This window comes from Chenopodium album, chromosome 4 (genome assembly GCF_948465745.1).
Source record: "Chenopodium album chromosome 4, dcCheAlbu1.1, whole genome shotgun sequence".
Classification (NCBI taxonomy): domain Eukaryota; kingdom Viridiplantae; phylum Streptophyta; class Magnoliopsida; order Caryophyllales; family Amaranthaceae; genus Chenopodium; species Chenopodium album.
The window spans coordinates 70321426-70343201 of NC_137837.1; the positions used below are offsets into that span (position 1 = coordinate 70321426).

The 21776-nt window shown below is 35.4% G+C and overlaps 1 protein-coding gene across 1 annotated transcript; it reads right to left on the reverse strand.

Annotated features, from left to right (window-relative positions):
* Nucleotides 1–868: 868 nt before the first annotated feature.
* LOC145629259 (phytosulfokine receptor 2-like) lies at nucleotides 869–5211 on the reverse strand. Its single transcript, XM_081681806.1, has one exon. It carries the CDS (start codon nucleotides 4203–4205, stop codon nucleotides 1065–1067), a length of 3141 nt encoding a protein of 1046 aa, XP_081537932.1. The 5' UTR covers nucleotides 4206–5211; the 3' UTR covers nucleotides 869–1064.
* Nucleotides 5212–21776: the final 16565 nt, after the last annotated feature.

Sequence of the window (21776 nt, forward strand, 5' to 3'; positions counted from 1 at the left end):
AACATCATGCTTAATTGCTTACATGCTGCAGATTTTTGAATAGGATACAGCAAAAAAAAAAAAAAAAAAAAAAAAAAAAAAAAAAATGAAGTCAAAGTTCAACTATTACTGCAAATGTTATGCTAACTGATTTTCTGAAAAGAGCACTTTCATATTTTGCCACATTGTATATATAATACCTCCTCCATCTCTGACTAATAGATGACGAAATTCGATATATCTTAAATTGACCTTAAAAAACAGATCATCTTGAAATTTAGTGAGTTAAACTTAATTTGCACGTAATATTTTTGATAATATGTTTCACTAAGAATTGTGAATAGGACTAAATAGTAAGGTAAACTATAGACAAGTAATCAAGTATTATAAAGCAGCAAAACTTTACCAAGGTACTAAGATATATCCACACAAGACAACAAAGCAGGGATTGTAAGAAACGAATCGATATTCTGATAAATGCACATTCATGAGAATATAAATCACAATATACAAACTGGTACACTTCAGGGAAAATAAGAAGCAGGGGAGCAGGGGAAGAGAAGAGGCAGGGGAACCATGGAGAATACGAAAAATAAGGACAAAACCAGAATTCTGTAGTAAAAATTACGTCCCAAATCCAACAAACAAATACTCTCAAATGATCACATCGGTTTTTATACCTTAGTGGCCGGAGGGATTATAGTACCATGTACAATTTTGAAAAATACCTTCATTCAAATATAACAATCTGGCAATTCAGCTGACTATAAAATACACAGCATCACAATATATAGAATATACAGGTACAAAACTGACTATTCAGAAAATTTTGCTTTACAGAAACGAAAACAGTAGTGTTAGCATATGCTTACTGCTAAGCAAGGAACAATTGGAAAAACTCAAGTTTATTTCCAATAGAAGTGACCAAATTGGCCTAAGTATACAAAGATTATGCTTTGTTTGTATAGAGTAAATTACTGCAAAGAAAACTTAAGCTACCCAATCTTGATACAATACTATATCCTCTTTACAGAATTAAAGGTATTATCGCCTGAAACTAAGTAAAATCTACATTTAAAACACTTTTAACCGGCACCAATGGCATCAAGCCATAAAACAACTTGGTCTATGGAAGGCCTGTTCCTTGGATTTTGATCCAAACACCGGCAGGCAATACACAGAACCTCCAATAGTTGCTTCTCCCGATCTTTGTCCCAAATGAAAGGATCTATCACCTGCTCTTCTTTCTTCTCTAATTTCATCTGAAACACCCATGAAACTAGATCCCTGCAATTTTTCCCTTTGCAGACTTCAACGGGTCTCCTGCCAGTAAGAAGCTCCAAAAGGACAACGCCAAAACTGTAAACATCACCTTTGAAGGTAGCAGTTAATGTCTGGCTATATTCAGGAGGTATATAGCCGAGAGTTCCAACTAAATCTGTTGTTACATGGGTATCATAAGGACGAAGAAATCTTGACAATCCAAAATCTGCCAAATGGGCTTCAAATTTTTCGTCAAGAAGAATGTTGCTAGATTTTATGTCTCGGTGGACTATATTTGGTTCACAAACCTTATGGAGGTATGCTAAACCATGACCAGAACCTTGAGCAATTCTCAATCTTGCAGTCCAATTAAGGGCTGAGCCACCATCAATACACTCGTGCAACCAATAGTCCAAGCTTCCATTCTCCATGAAAGAGTAGATCAACAATTTGTCATCACCAACCTGACAGTAGCCTTGCAAGGAAACAAGATTCTTGTGCTGAGCCTTTGATAAAGCTTCCACTTCCGCACGAAATTCACGCTCCATTTGACCACAATCCCCAGAAAGCCTCTTGATAGCAACTTTACTGCCATCCGGGAGGCTAGCTTTGTATACTAGACCAAATCCCCCACAACCAATAATATTTGCCTGACTGAAATTATCAGTGGATTTCAGCAAATCCCCAACTGTTAGATCTTTGCATTCTGAGTTCTGGAAAAGCACTAATTTTGCAGTAGTAAACCCTTCAGACAGTCTTGGAGGCCGGCCATTCTCTTCATCTAGAAAATCAACCGAAGAAGCTCGAGCATCTCTCCTGGACAATTTCAGCAGAACGACTGCCAAGAGCAAGGCAATACCAACACCAACACTTATTGTTATCCCAATAATGCTTCTTCTACCTAATTTATTGCTAGAACCAGAAGGAATACTCATATTGTGGTCATCGTTACAAGGAGGAGCTTGAGTTGACCCACAAAGGCCAAGATTGCCCTCAAAGCTTGAGTTTGGAAAGCCCTGAAATTGTACTCCTGATGGTATTTGTCCCTGTAAATGATTATGTGCAACACTAAACTTCGAAAGAAATGAGAGTTTATCAAGTGATCGAGGTATTGATCCGTATAGGTCATTGAAGGACAAATCTAAGACCTCAAGATTCGGCATGTTTGATATAGAATCAGGAATGGTCCCTGTGATGTTGTTTTTGCTGAAATCAAGCACGTGAAGTTGCTTCAACTGCCCTATCTCGACTGGTATAGTCCCATTAAATTTGTTGTTGCTCAAATATAGAGAAGGTGGAAAGCTGGAGAGTTGGTTATACTGCAAGCCGTAAGAGCTGTTTCTCCTCACATACAGTGGGATGCCATTGATTGAAGAAGGATCTGATGAAAAACTACGCGGATTGATCAGGCTACTGAGCTGCATTAAAGTTTTTGGAATCTCCCCAGAAAGCGAATTATTAGAGAAATCCAAGTAAAACACATTTTCCATCTGCCCAATCCAAGAAGGAATGCTCCCATTTAAGTGATTCCACGACAAATCAAGGACTTCTAGCTTATCACAATTCTGCAACCAAACAGGAATCTCACCATGTAGACCACAATTTCCAAGTGCCAGAACTCTAAGCTTCTCGAACCCTGGCAAAATTCTTGGAATTTCTTCACCATGAAAGTTTCTAGTGAGGATAAGTGTGATAAGATTTTTGCATTGCTGCAAGGTTGACAACGCTCCTGTCAAGTTCACCAAACTATTGTTTGACATTGACAGAAAGGAAAGAGATCCAAGGTTTCCAAAGCTTTCCGGTACCTCACCATGTAACTCATTCTTGGCCATACTTAACGTTCTCAGTTTCTTGCAACTAGAAAGTGAAGTTGGGATGGTATCATTCAGAAAATTACTGGCAAGATCAAGTACAGTAAGACTCGACAATCCAGTAAAATCAAGTCCGATAGGGCCAGACAAAGAATTGTTTCTAAGATCAAGCACCCGAAGCCTAGTGCACTGAGCCAGACTCAAAGGCAATGGCCCAGAAAACATATTTGAAGGTGCAATAAATTGTTCTAGTTTAGTCAGCTTATCAAACACATCAGGAAATAAGCCAGAAAAGTGATTGCCCGAAATGATCAAGTTTGTAAGGTTGGAAAGCTTACTGATTTCAACACTTATCTCACCAGAGAAATTGTTGAAAGGTATTGACAACTGCTTCAACAAAGACATATCATAGATAAAGCTCGGAAGCTCACCAGACAGCGAATTGTCGCCTGCGTGCAACTGCTCCAGAGACGATGTACAATTCTGCAAGCTCTGAAGCACACCAGTGAACTGATTCTTCGAAATATCAATGATCTTAATCGTACTCGAACCGCAAATTCTTGAATTCACCTGTCCAGTGAACGAATTGTTGCTTATATTGAACACTGCCAATTCAGGGAACACCCCAAAATCAGCAAGTGTCCCATTGAAAAAATTGCTGGAAAGATTCACAGTTTGAACACCTTCCAACCCAGAAAATGCTTCCACAACTGACCCAGATAACTTATTGAAACTAACATCAATGAAAACCATCTGTCGTAAATTCGACAGCTCAACAGGCAATCTACCTTCAAGATAATTCCCTGAAAGATCAAGCACCTCCAACCGGTCTAAATAACCGAGGGAGCGCGAAATCACTCCTCTAAGACCCTTATTTCTCAGCACCAAACTGATCACCCTACTAACAGCAGACACATTATTATTCGCACTTGAATTATCACAAGAAACACCATCCCATTCACAGCACTTGGTGTTGCTGGTGTTGAACATATTTGCTGCATTTGTGAGATTGCCAGCAAAATGGTTCAAAGCAATGAGGTCATTTGAATCACATGCCCGGCTTAGGGTTTCGAAGCCGGGTATAGAAACCACAAACCAAATCAACAACACACATTTCAGGAAAGTAATTGACATAGCCTGCATTGCCACCATTTGCCAAATTTGTCACTCAATCTTTTGACAAATCCAAACCATCTGGTTTCAAAAAACGACCCGAAAATCTGACTCAATAATCTCACCTCCTTGAATCACCAAATAAACCAAATTTTCCACCAATATACCAAACAGAAAGAATTCCCAGATCTTCAATTACACAAATCATGAAAATCCCACAAAAACCCAGAAACCCCAATTGTTTGAATGTGAGATTTTTGACTGAATTAAAAACTACCCACTTCACAAAATCAAAATATTTTACATAAATTCCGCAAAATAAGCAACTTACAATTGAAGCAATTAAGCATGCTACAAGAAGTACAACCCCACTGAGATCTGTAATCACATTCAAAGACCATGAAATAAGGAAAATTATAACCTAAAAAAATAACCCAGCTCAAGAAACTCTAACCCCCCAAATTAATGTTTATTGAAAAAAATAGTAGCACAATAACCCAGGAAAATGAAATTAATTTCCCAGAAATATTATTACCCAGAAAGTTGAAAAACCCCAACTAACAACAACTTCAAATTGAAGTGACAATTTTCACTTCAATCCCAACTCAGAACAAATCCCAAGATCTTGAAATGGGGTAGAGTAGTAGTAGCAGGAGTAGTTGAGCAATTTTTGTGGGCAAAAAGTTTATTAAATGAAGAGAGAGAAAAAGAAAAATTTGTTGATTTTTACTGTATACACCTTTAATAATCTTCTTCTACAATTGCCTTCTACTGGAAGAAATTAAGGATCCTTAACAAACCAACACTTTTGAAAAAAAAAAACAAAAACACTTTTGTCTAACCCCGCATTACAAAATTGAAAATCCGAAAATTCGGATATCCGAACTGAAAATATAATGTGGATAGAATCTAGTATAGAGAAAAAACAGAGGTTTTAGTATGAATAAAGAGGTAAATTGAGTTGTACAAATTGACTTAAAAGGAAAGTTTTTATTTATATTTGTAATTTTATAGGGTGGAATTAGAAAAAGAAATGATGACACAAATGAGCTGACTTTTTAGTAGGTGCTGAAATTGTAATTTGGACAGTGGTATTTGGGAGATTATGGTTAGTACAAATCTAATTGTCAATGCACTTAATTTGTCATTTTTCTACGAAAAGTATTTAAATTAAATTAATATTAAATCAGTTGAAAGTTGAAAGTGAGATTACTGAGGTTGAAGGTTGGGATGGTGGGGACGTAGGAAATTCATGATGTTAGGTGCGGTCTAACGAGGACGTTGTGGATCCATGCTCTCTTTTCCCACTCTCATGCTCATGCGCGTCTTTGTTACGTTATGTTTAATTTACCTTATTTTTGTGTACTACGTATTCGATATGATACCTAGGGTCTGTTCTCATTGATTGAACTGAGCTGAAGTGAACTGAATTGATTAGAGCTGAATTGAACTGAACTGATTAGAGCTGAACTAAATACTTTATAAGAAAAGGAAATTAGGAAATGAACTGAACTGAACTGAACTAAAAATATTTGTACTTGGTATATTCTAAATTTATTTATTCTAATTTGATATGATTTTATTTGAATTTTTTTCTTTACAATTTTGGTTTGATTGCCTTGGTTAATTGGACTTCATATGTATGCTAATCAATACTAGGTGGTGTTTTAGCTACTAATCAAAGTTGAAGGGGTTGGTTGCACCCAAGCTATAGTTTAGAGTGTTGAGGCTAATTTTGCCTAATTTAAAATATTTAACAATAATAAAAAATACATATCTCATCATCTATTCTAAAAAAAGTAATAAGATCCTGAAGTAAGATGAACTAACCATAGCATTGATTTTGCTTTCGACAAGATTATATCTTTATCGGAAAATGCGGCGAACAATCTAAATCACCCTTGTATGTAATATATACACTCTTCATTTGGGATACACATAACGATTTTCGATAGTTTTGCTTTTTATTCGAGATATCTGGCAGTCAACTAGGATCATCCTTTCACATGAAATATATTCCTTTTGTTCTACGATAATTATTACATTGGAAAAATTGTAAAAATAAACCCAACTTTGCTGTATTTTCTTTTAATAATCCCAATTTTTATTTATTCTAGAATAATCCGAACTTTAGGGGCTGTTTACTTTCTTCAATCTCAATTATCGAGGGACCGGTTGAATGATTTTTTTTTTAAAGTGACATGTGTCATAAGTGATTTGGTTAAAAAATTTTTTTTTTAAAAAAAACAAATTTATTTATTTTTTTTTAAAAAACCCCACCGCCAGTCAAACCCCCAATAAATTCCGGCCACCCAAACCTTGACGCTGGTGGCTGCCGCTATTCTCCTCCCCCTGCGCCATTAACTCCCCTCCCTAGCTTGCGCTTGTTTTCGCTCTCCTTCCCTGCTTTTCAAAACTCTCCCCCGCCCATCGAATCTCCTTGGAATGCTCGAACTCCCTTAAAACCACCTCCTTCACTCTTGAAAGGCGAAAACCTCCAAAGTAAACACCCTTCCTTCACCATTGAAAATACTAGCCGCTAGGGTTTCAAGGTGGGGGGAAGGGCGGTTTGGGTTTTTGGGGAATGGGGGAGGTATTTGCTTCGTGTTTGCTTGGGGGAATGGCAAAAGGTTTCGGGAGGGGGAAATCAGTGACGCTATCGGTTGGAAAGAGGTGACTGGCCGACACAAAATAGGCGGCGATCTGGGCAGAAGGCTAGTGTTAAGGTGGGCCACTGAGGAAGGGGAGGTTGGCTGGTGTTTTGTGATTTTTTTTATATTATTATTTTCAATTTTTTAGACCAATCAGGACTTGACACGTTTCAAGTGATTTGATATAATAAGTCATTGGCTTTTGTTGACCGGTTTGAGACTGAAGAAAGTAAGCCCCCAAAGTTTAGATTATTCCAGAATAATTCATTGGATTTATTAAAAGGAAAATACAACAAAGTTGAGATTAATTTTTACAATTTTTCCTATGACAAAAATAATTGTAATATTACTCTAGCCAATGGTTCTCTTTACTTAACTCTTTAGCATACTAGTTTATTTCTTCTTCTCATTAACAAAGGTGATCCTTTGCGAACTTAGGGTGGAAAAAGAGATAGAGCCTTTACTTCGCTTTCTATTTAACCGGCTTAAAAACTTGCTCATCAATTAGTCATACACTCATACCCACCCTCCTCCTCCTCTTCTTCTTCTTCTTCTTCGAAAAAAAAAAGTCATACCCACCCTATAAAGCATTTAAACATGTTGGAATTGTTCGCAAGCTAATTAAAGAGTTTTAAATCATTATTTTACTTTTTCACTAACACTAACTCATTTTTTTTTAATTTTTTTTTATTTTATAAGCATAAATGTTTAAAATTGTTTTGACTAAGCTTATTAAAAATTTCTTGATCACAAATATAAAGCATGAAGTTGAAAATGGTAACATATTTTAGTGAAAAATATGAGAAAGTAAGTTTTCAGTGATAATATACCAATAAAGTGGATCAAAAAATAGATGTATTTTCTTTTTCTTTTTTTTTTTAAAAAAAAAAAAAATAGATGTATTTCAACTCATCTCAACCCTAGATAAAAATTGTGTGTCTTTTAATGTATAATTATGTACTTAACACGTTTACATTAGGTCTCTTGATTTATTAATTATCCGTAGTCCTTACAATTTGAGGTAATACTTATAACATTTACTACAAATAAAACAATATTTTTTAGATTTATAACTTTATAATTCAATCTTTATGCTCTTTGTTTTTCTACAATAACCCATATAGTCAACTTAGTTACGTTATGGAGAAGTTGAAAGATGAAATGACCATTAGTGCATGAAAAAATTGACTTTGATTGTAAGTTACAAAATTCAAAGTCCTAAGGGAACAACGAACATATTCATTTGCCTAACATGAATTTGACCGATACTAATACTTTTAAATTGGTCTATCTTGTTAGTATAATCAACATTCCAATGCGTGCTAACGACCAAATTAAGTAACTCTTTTATCAAGCTTAGAGCACGGCCTTTCATATTATGACTACATAATGCATTAAATTTAATTCAAATCGCTCTTGTTAGACAGTGCTCATCTATGTATATTATAAGATCCAATTAACTAATAAAAATTATTTTATTATAAGTGATTTTTTTTTTTTCATAAAAAAAATTATGTTAAACACTCCATTAATTTAAAATGATTTATAGAAATATAAAAATATTATTTCCTTGATCTTTATGGACTCCCGAGTCCTAGCTCCTTATAATTAAATATGACGCAAATTAGCTCTATTTCATATTGTAAACTTAGATTGCATGATTCTTAACGGAGTACTTAGTTAGACCAACGAATACTTAATTATTTCAAATAAGCAACAAATATAGGCTAGGCCGGCTCGTGAACTACTTGAGCTCAGCTCGGACATGATGGTTGCAGATCTTGCCTCATGCGTGCTTTATGTGTTAGTTGGCTAGGCTCACCCCACGATTTATATGTCGTGTCGTGTTGATATTAATTTTCAAAAGAGTGGCTCATGCACAACCAGTGTCCTCGGGACACCGTACTGAACTTGTATAACTAAGCCAAATTTCATTGATTTTAACATGCTTTGTTGTGCCAAGTTGGGTCATGCATGTGTTGTCAAGCTTCCTTCAAATAAAGGCAAAATAGGCTCGGTTCATAGCCCGATGCACACAGTAATATGTCGTGTCTATACCGTAATCATATCGTGTCAGCTTTTTTTTGTGCTGATTGTGCCGTACCTCGAGTGGCCTGACCCAATGTCGTCTTAAAACTTATGTACGTCGACCTAACTCTACAAAAATGTAGATACCAATCAAACATAACTAAATTAAAATCAAGTGAATAGAATAAAAGAAGTGTTAATAAGCTTAGCCGGCTCATGAACTACTCGAGCTCGGCTCGGAATTTTTACAATTAAGCCGAGACACAAAACTATGTTCGGTTCGAAAGCTCGTGAACAAGCTCGAATTTTTATTTTTTTTTAACATCGTAACCTTAAATATTGGTAGAATATTTTTCATAAGTCCAAGAAAAATAAATAAAATTTGTTATAATATATTATATCTTAAAAATAAACATAATATTGTTATGATTTTCGAACCTAAGTCGAGTTTTACTGTAATTTAAACTTGGTAATTTAAGCTCAAAAAAGTTCGAGCCGAGTTCGAAGCTTGAGCAATAGTGTAATGAGCCAAGTCTGAGTTACCCAAGCTCGGTCTCGGCTCGTTAACACCCCTAGGCCATTGTATGATTGTCTGATTGAAAGTGAAGAGGATAAGCAGTAGACGCGCTTGTATAAGGATGTAAGAATTGAAATGCAAACGTAGACTAACGTAACGTAATAAGGAGGTGAGGTTAGATTCGATAACCGGGAAAATGTGGGGTAGCAGACATTGACCGGCATTAGCCGGTGAATTCACCTTTTTAGCCCCAACTGCTGCATGCGAAAGTCACGGACAAAATCTACTTCCTAGGGGTTGAACTTCAACACTTGAACTTGAAAGTGTTTAGTACTTTAGTAACACCCAAAAAAATATTTTAAAATAAAATTAATTAATAAAACTATTATTCAACAAAAGAAAAGAAAAATACAAAAAATGTAAAATGGAAATTGGAATTATCCTAAAATCCACATAATTATATTACTATTGCATAAAAAGGTGATGGTAGTTGGGTCAACTACTCAACCTGCCCTCAAAATTGTGTGCTTACATGTGAACTAATTAGCTTTTCATAATTTTTATTGATTATTTTATTTGTAAAAACTTCCTAATAAAGAAAGCTTTATTGGTTATTTGGGTTTATAATTAGGTGGGTATGCAACATATTGTTAGAGTGCCTATTTTAGGCGAGTTATCATCAATGTGACAATGTGTGTCTTTACCATTTTTTGACTCGAGAAAATGACATGTTGAAACTTTGAATGCATGGTTGAAGATTGTAATTGAGTTATAAACTTAGCAAATTTGTCACAAAAAAAAAAGCATTTAAAAGCACACTTTACAAAAAAAAAAAAAAAAAAAAAAAAAAAAAAAAAACCCTTTTAAAAGCTTTGTTATAAAAGAAAACCCAAAAACACCTAATTTTTGTTGAAGACAACCTGGTACCTCTAATTCACCTAATTAACTACTAATTATCCTTTAACTCTATTTAATAATAACATTAGTTTATAAATGAAAAAACAAAAAAAAAAAAAAAAAAAAAAAAAAAAAAAAAAAAAACCAAAACCACCATCCCCACCACCAACCACCCACTCCCTTTCCTCCTCCCTTGACATCAGCCCCCACCACCGATTAAGCCACCAGAATTGTTGCCCCCATGGCCCCATCCAATAAGCCAACTACAACCACCCCAGGCACAACCTACCATAAGCTAGCGTACTCCCGTCGTCAACCACCACCAAGAAAACCGCCTTACTCCCATCGCCAGCCCACCACGAAAACACCCACGCCCCAAAAACTTAACATCAACTCGATGTGACCACGAATTGCAGGTCGAGTACAATTATCGGTCCGGACATGGTAGTGGAAGGAGGAGAGAGAAATTTGAGGTGAAATTCAAGTCTTCAATTGATAAATTAGGGTTTTTGTGAGATAATTTAGGGAAATTGAGAGGGAGAAGCCATACCATGATTAAGCTAGGAGAGAGAAAGATGAAATTAGGAATTTTTGGAGGAAATTGATGAAGAAGATGAAGAGGAAAGGAAGGTGTAAGGAGGAAAGGGAGGTGGGTTGTCGGCGGTAAGGGTGCAAGGCGCCGGCTCAGTTGGGGGAGGGGGGGCTGCTGCCGAGGGAAGGGGAAAGGGAGAGGGAGGGGGTGGCTAGCTAGTGGTGGGGGTGGTGGTTTTTTTTTTTTTTTTTTTTTTTTAATTGTTTTAATCTATAATTTTTTTTTTAATATTAATTTAATTATTATGTACTAAAATGGGAATTAGTCCCCGTTCTCTTCACCTTAATTTTGCTGAACTGAAATTATTTTTACTGAACTGAAATTATTCACTACTAGAAACAACGAAATAACGATGGAAAAAATCCGTCGGAAACTACCTGTTTTCCGTCGGAAAACCTGTACTTCACCACCCACTGCCCAACACACCAAAACATCCACCAGCCACCACCTAGCCCACCTTACCCGTACCACCACCTACTACCCAACCACCAAAACCAAACCAGAACCCACAAACCACACCAGACCCGTTAACCCTAAACGACCAGACCCACCACCTTAACCTACCCCCACCAGCAGCCACCAGCCCACCACCATAGCCCACCTAACCCGTACTTCACCACCCACTGCCCAACACACCAAAACATCCACCAGCTACCACCTAGCCCACCTTACCCGTACCACCACCTACTACCCAACCACCAAAACCAAACCAGAACCAACAAACCACACCAGACCCCCTAACCCTAAACGACCAGACCCACCACCTTAACCTACCCCACCTACCCAAGCCCAGATCTACAACCCTAACCCTCACAAAGTCGGCCAAACCCCCCAACCTAAGCAAACCACCACCACCGTGGCCGCCGAATACCAGAATCACCAACAAAAATTAAAAAAAAAAATTAAAGAAAGAAAATTGACAAAAAATAAGATACATACCTTAATTCGACCACACATGACCTCGAAATTGGGTTTAAGAGGCCAAATTCGACCATGAAAACTCTAGATCTAGAGTTTTTCAAGATCGAATTTGACCTGAAAACCTTTGTTTTCAACATGAGAAGAAAGAGAAAGGGCGAAAACAGATGAAAATTGTTGTCGGTGATGGTGATGTTGTTGATGTCGGTGTTGGTGGTGAAAACTGTTGTCGGTGATGGTGGTGAAAATTGTTGTCAGTGATGGTGGTGATGGTAGTGTTATTGGTGATGAACGTTCGTTGCCGGTGGTGGTGGAGGATACGAGTGAGATTTTCCATGAGAAGATCGAGAATGAGAGGAGAGAGGAGAAGAGAACAGGAGACGACAGAGAGGAGATAGAGGGAGAATGAAGAGGAAAGAGGATAAGGAGAGGAGAGGAGAGAGAAGAGGAAAGACAAAGAGAGGTAGTTAAAAAGAGGCGGAAATGTAAGGGAGTAAACCAGTGTAGGGTTTTAAGAAGTTTGGTTTTTTTTTTTTTTTTTTTTAAAAAAATATATTCCGATGGAAATTTCCTTCCGACGGACTGTAAATCCGTCGGAAAAGACATTTTCCGACGGATTTTTATTCCGTCGGAAATTTTCGACGGATTTGCGACGGAATTGTTGAATTCGTCGGAAATATCCGACAGATTAAAAATCCGTCGGAAATTTTGACTTTTCCGACGAAAAAATGTGTCTGTCGGAACCAGTCCGTCGCTATTTGCCTGTTTTCTAGTAGTGATTTTTGCTGAAGTTAAATTATTTTTACTGAACTGAAATTAATTTTTACTGAACTTAAATTATTTTTGTTGAACTGAAATTATTTTTACTGATTTTCTATTATAATTCTTCTTTAATAAAACTGAATTTTGCTGAACTGAACTTATTTTACTGAACTGAAATTATTTTTACTGAACTGAAATTAATTTTATTGAACTGAACTTATTTTTACTGAACTGAACTTATTTTTACTTAATATTATTTTTTTAAGGTGAAGAGATCAGGGCCTTAGAGGTTGATTAGAAGAAATTAGAGGTTAATTAAGTGAATTAGTGGGACTAGGTTGTTTTAAACAAAAAAATTTCAACTTCGGGTTTTCTTTTACGATAAAGCTTTTAAAAGGTTTTCTTTTGCAAAATGGTGCTTTTAAAAGGTTTTTTTTTTTGATAAATTTTCTTTAAACTTACACGGAGTAATGTCAATATTTTAAAATAAATGTTCCACTTTAATTGGCACATTCGTTAGCGCGAAACTTTGATAAATAACATATTTAATTATCAGTAGACAATAAGTAAAATTTTATCAAAAGTTGATATTCGGAAGCTAAATACTCACATGATTTAATTTATATAAAGCACCAATGAAAGTCAATGTAGTATATGCAGTAGTGGAGCCATAATTTTAATAATGGTAAGACACCATACGTAGTCCAGAAATCTTCTTATCAAGCCCTAAAAATCCGTTTCCTTAAACTTTTTAATTAAAAAATATTAAGACTACACAACTACATACCATGAATGTTCTTTATTCAAAGATTCAAATTTATTTTTATGTAGTATTTTAAAATCAATCAAATGTTATTTTGGCCTATTCAAGGCTTTAAGCAATGACCAATTTTTGAAAATCTTCTTCTATGGATTCGAAATCACTAAACACATTATTCGTATCAAATAGCATGATCCAAAATATCAATTATAACTAATAATTTGAGTGTGTATATGTTAAAAACAGTATTAAAAAAGTTACAATATTTTTTTTTTTTTAAAAAAAAACAACAAATATTGAATGTAAGGCAGGAGAATTGAACCCATGACCTTTGACCAAAAAACCAATTCTCTAACCACTAGGCTACAAGTAAGCTTAGCAAAATAGTGCACTTTATAATTATTTAATTAAAAAAACTAATTTAAACCTTTTCTCTTCTCTCTCTCTCTCTTTCTCTTTCTTTTTTTTTTTTTTTTTTTTTTTTTTTTTTTTTTTTTTTGGGTAGCATAGTAGGGCACACTAGGAACTTAATTGGCTTCGCCAATGAGTATATGAGAATAGTGCAAAAGTTAAATTGTTAAAATACCACGTGGGTGTAATATTCCCTTCACCCCCCTTTCGCCTCGCAGTTCTTTTTGGGTGTTCATTTGAGATTACTTTATAATCTTATACTAGTGAATTTTCCACTTGCAAGTTGCAACTAGAGTTGTCAATAGCTAACTCGACTTAAAAAATTAACTCAATATGATCTTGACTTGACTTGATTGAATTTACTCAAATATGATGACCAAAATTTTACTCGACTATACTATCCCCAGGGGCGGATCTATTCATGTGCATGGTGAGTCACAAATTGTTTTTTTTTTAAAAAAAAAAAAAAAAAAAAATCAAAGAGACCGCTTATTCTAGATAGGCGGTCTCTTTTCTACTGCTATTGCTGCCACCTACCTGAGTTAGCACTTTGTCAGATTTTTTTAAATATCAAAGAGACCTGTTATTTAGATAACAGGTCTCTTTTCGGCTGACTTTGAATTTGAATATGCGCTCCTTTGTTTTTTCATTAAAGAGATAACAGGTCTCTTAAGTTGTTCACTATTTTTTTTTTGTACTCCGTATAATTGTTTTAATATTTCTTGTTTCTATTTATACTATATTTATGCAACCAATTTTAATATTTTCCCACAAAGCTTATCAATTTAGTAAAAAGACATAAAGATAATTTAATGTAATAATTTTATAGTACCATTTATTTGTAACATGTTATTTATTTGGAGTACGTACTTTCGACTTGTAAGATTGAATTTTTAAATACTATTGTAGTATGGATTTTTATGTCCTATTTTTGGATTGAAATCATTTTGGTGAAATATATATATATATATATATATATATATATATATATATATATATATATATATATATATATATTGGATTGAAACAAGTGATCCATTATTGATGGTGACTCACCAGTTTGAAAATCCTGGATCCGCCACTGACTAGCCCGACCCAGGTTCAACTCAACTTGTCATTGACCCCACATGTATTCAACTCGATTTCAAATACTGTAAATTATTTATTTTTTACTATTTTGTACTTGAACTAACTTGATAATAGCCTGACTCTAATTGCTTCCAACACATTAATGACCCAAACTATATTTGAATTGAACTAATAATGAACCGATTGATAGTAAACTTGAATCTTACAATGAACTGATTAGAGCTTAATTAACTCGATTTGATAATGATACTAACCTAAACTTGATAGTGACCAAATTAACTTGACCCTATCCAAACTAAGGGTCATGTTCTCTTTAGCTTAATTTCAGTTCAGTTCAATTCAGCTTCAATCAGTTCAGTTCAGTTTAGTTCAATTCCTAATTTTTTTCTCCCATAAATAATTCATTTTAGTTCAGTTCAGTTCATCTCCAATCAGTTCATTTCAATTCAGTTTAGTAAATCAGAACAAACCCTAAATCCGATTTGACTATAAACCGACTCAAAATTAAACTATATCCAATGACGACTTGACCCAAAATTGACTTGACTTAGAATAACCTACTTCAAACCCGAACTAAGTTGACTTGATCATGTTTTGAATCAACTAGAATGAACTTGGCACGATTCAAACTCGACCAAAATCAATACGATGCATAACTTAATCCGAACATGATTTAATCCAAACCAAGCCCACATAGATGAGTCTATCAACCTGACATGTCCCAAAGCGGCTAAATTGACTTGCATTCACCCGACCCAAACCCAATCTGAACACTTGATTTGAGAACTCTTGTCACAAGTGCACCCTATACCATCTAGCTTTTCCGAATCGCGCTATGTTAAAAACTATGTTATAATCTTGAATATATGGATGATTAACAGAGAAATATACAACGAACGAGTAAACGACATAGTCTACTTACAATTTTTGTTATGTGGGATACAATTTATTGGCCTATAACATCCTGTTTATATATATTCATTATTAGGGCCACTGTTATGTACTTTCTCTATTTTTTTTTACATGACCTGTTTCTTTTATCACGCTTGTCAAGATAAAACTTTAATGATTAATAACTTTAACTCTCCATAAGTAAAAATTAAAAAAGTAATATTTATGATAGTATATATTTATTGAGACGAATTAAAAAAGATATCACATGAATATGTTTTTCCTTATATATTATTCACATAAGACGGTCAAAGGAGGGGTAATGAATAGTGTAAAAGTCAAAGTGGGCCAAGTAAAAAGAATGGAGGAAGTAGTTTATATTATCTTTGAGATTAGTAAATACTCTCCTCTTGCTTATTCGCGAATGTAGCTTAGCTAATACATTGAGAGTGAATCATGTAAAATTTGTTTTGGGGAAGGAAAGTATGGATTATTTTTTCATGTTAATTTGGAATTGTAGCAATTATTTGTAAGTAAGTTTTTTTTTTTTTTAAATAAAAAAATAATAAATAGGGGAGAGGGAATGTATGATAATTGAGTTGGAGATTTGGAGTGTTATGGTGAATTAACTCTTAAATTATATAAAAGATTTTTCTTGCATATAACTTATCAAATTCATTAATTTCTCTTTTTTTAAAATTAACTCTCACATAAGCTTGTGACTGAAAAATAAAAAAAAATTAAGCGTAAAATGTATAATGAGCCAAAATTAAAAGGGATATCATATTATCATGTACTCTATATCATATACTCCCTCCCTTTTAAAAAAATAGGAGATTGTTCTTATGAATAATGCACGAATCATTATATCCCTCAAAATGTTTGTTGACCTTCTTACCCCCATGTGTAACTTCGTAATTTTTCTTAAGATAATCAATTAATTAGAAACTAGTGAGTAGCCCTGGCGATGCCACGGGTTGCTACTTTTGTTATCGTGCAATTGAGATTTTTTTAAAGGATTTTGAAATATAAAACCAACATATTGAATGTTTTTTTTTTCCTTCTAATAATTGAATCATGTGGTATACACTTATTACATTTCTTTTTTCATGTTTATAACATGTTTGATGATGGGCTAAGATGGTTAGATAGCCAACTTTTTCATAATAGTTGAGTGTTCGAATCCCTTAACCTTATATTTTTATAAAACTCCTCGGCACTTTCGGGTTGTCGATCCGTCTATTCTTTTAAATGGTATCTTTGACCCCTTTATGGAGCAAGAAAACCCTCACAATTCATATATCCCGCATCAGCCAAATAATAATTACCTTCAAAGTTATTAAACAAAATGATTAAACTAACAAAACATATATACTCACAAAAAACCTTCACTTACCTCGAGGTACCGTAAAACCGTTTGGTCTATAAATAGTATTTCGAAGTACACGCATATCATGGTACAACAAATTACATGCAATAATAGCAATGTATAACATCTAATTTAGTAGAAAATCAAAATTGATATCAACCACCCTAAAAATTGATTTCATATTTACCCTAGAAATTAAACGAGAAAAATGACATATAATTATAAAATCGAAATTATGGAATTTAAATAGCAATCCATGTATTTCAAGATATAAAATCATAATACAAACAATCCGAATGAAAAATATACAAATTCAACACATAATCAAAATTTAGGGTTTTTTCCGACAAAAAATTGAGAGATAACAAACCTGAGAATGTGGATTCTTGGTGATTTGAATTAAATAATCTTAAAAAAAGTGAGCGAAATTTAGAGAATTGTTGTTTCTTAAGGGAATTATTGGGAAAATTGTAGAACAAAATTGGGTAAAGAAAATTTGATTTCATTTCCACCTCTTTAAAATACCTTTACCAAACACCCCCTTAAAGTTACTCAAAAAAAGGCAAAAATTTACACAAAAAATTAATGTGTCAAATTATATATATAGTTTCATGTTATTTGTTAACTTAAGAATAATTCATATATAATTTGTTAATAATTATATGTTGCTTGATATTATAATTGTTATTGTTTGATCACGCCCTCTCTTGCAGGTTTAAAGAGAATTTGTACTTGAAATCACGCTTATAAGATAGTTAATAATTTTGTTTAGGCTAATATGGCTTTAATTTAAGTGATCGCCAATATTAAATTTATATGTATATTAACAATCAACCAACATAAATTAAATATGCTTAGGATTAATTTATTGATTATATGTTAATGGGAAACGCACCTGATGACGTAGGGAAAATGTAGGTCGTTGACTAATCCTCTCTAGTATCAAACAAAATTTATAATCCAAGTATAGAAGTAAGTCAAAGGTCAAAATACTATGAACGATTATATTCAAGTATTTCTAATTAACGTCTAAGCTATGTCAAAGTCAAGAGGGTAAAGAGAGTAACACTATCAACTAATTAAACCAAGAACTAAACAAACAAATGAAACACTTGGAAATGAGGATCAACATGCATTTATGATTATCAAGCTAATTAGGGAAACAAGTAATCCAAGAAATGCAAAGACAAATAGTAGGTGCAATTAGGAGCATCCAATCAATCATCCTCATACTCTATAACCTAGATTTCTCTAGTGCTCAACAATAAGAAGAAACATAATCAAATACTCAACCAATTATGATCAAATTGATATCAAGTGGTCATGTCAATCAATTTAATCATGCAATCAATGCTAGCAATCATGGTTAGCTACTCCAATCAAATTAAGCAACATGCAAACCTCTATAAATCATTTTAATTACAACACAAGAACTACTCAAATTCCCAAATCAATCTCAATCCATCAATCATACATGTTTACCCAAACCATAACAAAACAACTACTCAAGAAACATGATCAAATGAATAATCAAACAAATAGAATTATCAAAATCAACCATTAAAACCAATATCAAAATCAATCATCAAAATCAACCAAACAATATGAAATTAAACAAAGCAAATAAAGATCAGAGAGTGTGAGAAATGATCATTGATTGATTAAGAAGATCTTCAATACAATTGTCACCATTAAATCTTCAATCTCTCAAACCACCATTGAAATCCCTCACTTTCTCTCTCTAAAACCATTCCTAAACTAAACCTAGATCTAGAGAGAAGCTGTCAACTAAGCTAAGAAAGTGTGATCTAAAATTGATTATAAAATTCTTCTCCTAATTTTACCCTAAAAATGGGTATCAATAATTACAAGTATAAAAGAAAATAAAAGAGAAAATAAAATAAAAGAAAAGGAAAAGGAAATGAAATATAAAAAAAAGGAAAAGAAAAGTAAAAGAAAAATAAAATTAAAATTAAAATTAAAATAAAAGATATTAAAAGAAAGAGATCAAAAGGAATTGAAGTTCACTGACTTCGAATTTTGGCTGCTCTCATTAAGGGAAATAATCCCCTTCATCAAGCTCCATCAATTAATCACCACCGTTCATCATCGTCGTCTTCATCAAGCTTCATAGAAAGACTGTTCGATCTTCGTTAATTGTCATGTATGAAGCTCGTGATTGGTTTATAAACACCTAGATGACCGCGCCCGTAGCTAGGCCGCGGCCTGGGCATGGGGAGCTACTGCCTCAAAATTGCAATATTCACGCCCTTTTACGCGGCCATGATGTATGATGAGTGCGCGCCCGCGGAGAACTAGAATAAAATTGGGGCTTTGTTGAGGTCCGAATGGTGGTAGCTCAAGGTGGGCTTCGATTGTAGTGGTATGGTGCTTAATTGAGTCGGAGCTGTTTTAGTGCGCTAGAGAAGGGTGGCTGCCGATTGGAGATGAGTGGGGGCTGAACTAGAGGAAAACGCTTGTGCATTTTTTGCGGACTGGTGGCTGTTGCTAAAGCTGTTAAAAATTGACCCGACCCGTGAACCAGCAATGATCTGAACCTGACTTGTACCCGAACAATGGGGTGAAACTAGTGACCTGTAACCCGACCTGAACCAACCTGATGTTAACCGACAACCGATTCAATCCAATACTTTATGACCTAAACCTAAACCTGCAACCAACCTGATAGTAACCATCAACCAATTTAATCCGACCCGACAACAATTCAAACCCGAATTAATGCCCGACCCAATTAAAACCTGGAAATAGTTAATAAAATTCCCATATACTTTTTGTTCAGCTTATATATTGGTACGATTCTATAAACCCTTAACCAACCCTTAACAACATATTGGTACAATTTGTTTAGCTTATATGCCTTTTATTCTCCATTACTTCGTGTATAGGTTTATTAAAATCTGGATAATGTTTGTTCAATATATGCAGGGCGTAATTATACAAATTCAACTTGACCACATCTATATTTATTCGAATTGAAATTGAACCAAAACCAAAACAGTTTAGGGTAAAAATACCCTAGATATGTGGACCAATAAAAGAAGGCCACGTGTCAAGATCATGCTGGCCCAAGTGGCCCCCTAGCCACTTGACACGTGTCCCCTTCAGATAGCTTCTGAAATGGCGGCCTTCAGGGGCCCAAATCCCAAGAAACGCCGTAATTCGGCGCAGCCCACTAAAATCTAGGTCAAGTGACCTAGATAGGGGCACACCTACCAATGACCGTATAAATAGAGAGATATTTCCCCCATTTTGGGGACACATTCAATCATTTATTACACCTGCTTTCTCTCTCATCAGAGAAACACCTGAGCTTGGAATCCAAGCAGATACCCACCTAAATTTCCGTACTCTTTATTCTCTTTCAAGTTACTAACTTGATCTTCGGAGGCGGAGCTCCAACCACCTGGAGTCTCCGTTGTTTTTGTAGGTACTGCTCATCCGGACCAGTATTTGTGACATAACTCTTCTGAGGGACAAAAACACCCAAAACATTTGGCGCCGTCTGTGGGGAGAGTACCTCAAGGATGGTTCAAGAGTCTGTACCACCTCCTGAGCGTCCAGTAGACCAAGCGGAAGTCTTTACTGACCAAGAGGATGATGATCCTCAAGTCGAAACCTATATAGCCAGTGACGACTCTCTAATAACCAAGCGCATCCGGCCCAGGGACACTCTAGAGCGGGGTGCCAGCCAAGCGAGTACAAACCGACCCCCTGGACAGCCGGAAGGGGAAACCCATACGGCCGGTGGATCTGCTCCAGTCACTCGAGATGAACTCATGAAATTCATGACTAGTTTCAAGGATGAAATTAAGGATCTGATAACCAAGAGCCAGGCTGGCCCAAGCAGGGGTCAGTCGGCAAGGAAGACTCCTCTAGAGAAGGGGAAGTCAGTCAGAGATAGGCAGCCAACTCCGCATCCAAAGGAGAAGGCAGCTGAGACCATTGATTGGTCCAAGATTATTCTGCTTAAGAGGAATACCAACAATACCCGCCAGAGTGAACAGCCGGTGGGAAACAAAAAATCAACTCTTGATGCCTAGAAGATCATCACCCGTAAGAGGAATCAACAGTTGTATGAGTCAGCTTCTACATCAAGCATTCTAGACAGCTTTAAGAATACATCCGCAGGGAATGTGCAATCCTTGCATGAGAGCCATACAGGCGGTAATACCGTCCATTTTGGCCCTCAGATAATTGGGAATTCACCGTATGTACCACCTATGGTCTATGGTGCGTATTCTCCTCATTTCATGCAACCGACCCTCTTCGGAGGTCAGGCGACATACAGCAATGTCCAGGCACTAGACTGGCAGCTTCGTCTGCTCCGCCTAGGTGAACAACCTTCTGTGTTCACCCGGGAAATAACCGAGGCGGCACAACCGCCCAAGGTTAAAAATGTGTTGGTGGGTACTTATGACGGTACCTCCCACCCGGAAGATCACCTCATGGCTTACACGAATCTCATATATTTACAGGGGTTGGATGATGCCACTTGGTGTCGATGTTTTCCGGCTACATTGAAGGGCATTGCCCAACAATGGTTTGGCAACCTGCCAACTGGCTCCATCGATAGTTTTAAGAAGCTTGCCTTCTTGTTTGCTTCCAACTTCTCAATGAACATCCCTGCGAAGAAAACAAGTCTTGACTTGAGCACCATTAAGCAGGGAGAGAGAGAAAGATTGCGCTCCAACGCCAGACGGTTCA

Coding starts and splice junctions, on each gene's coding strand:
- LOC145629259 (XM_081681806.1), bottom strand. CDS start 4,205: ATGGTGGCAATGCAGGCTATGTCAATTACTTTCCTGAAATGTGTGTTG.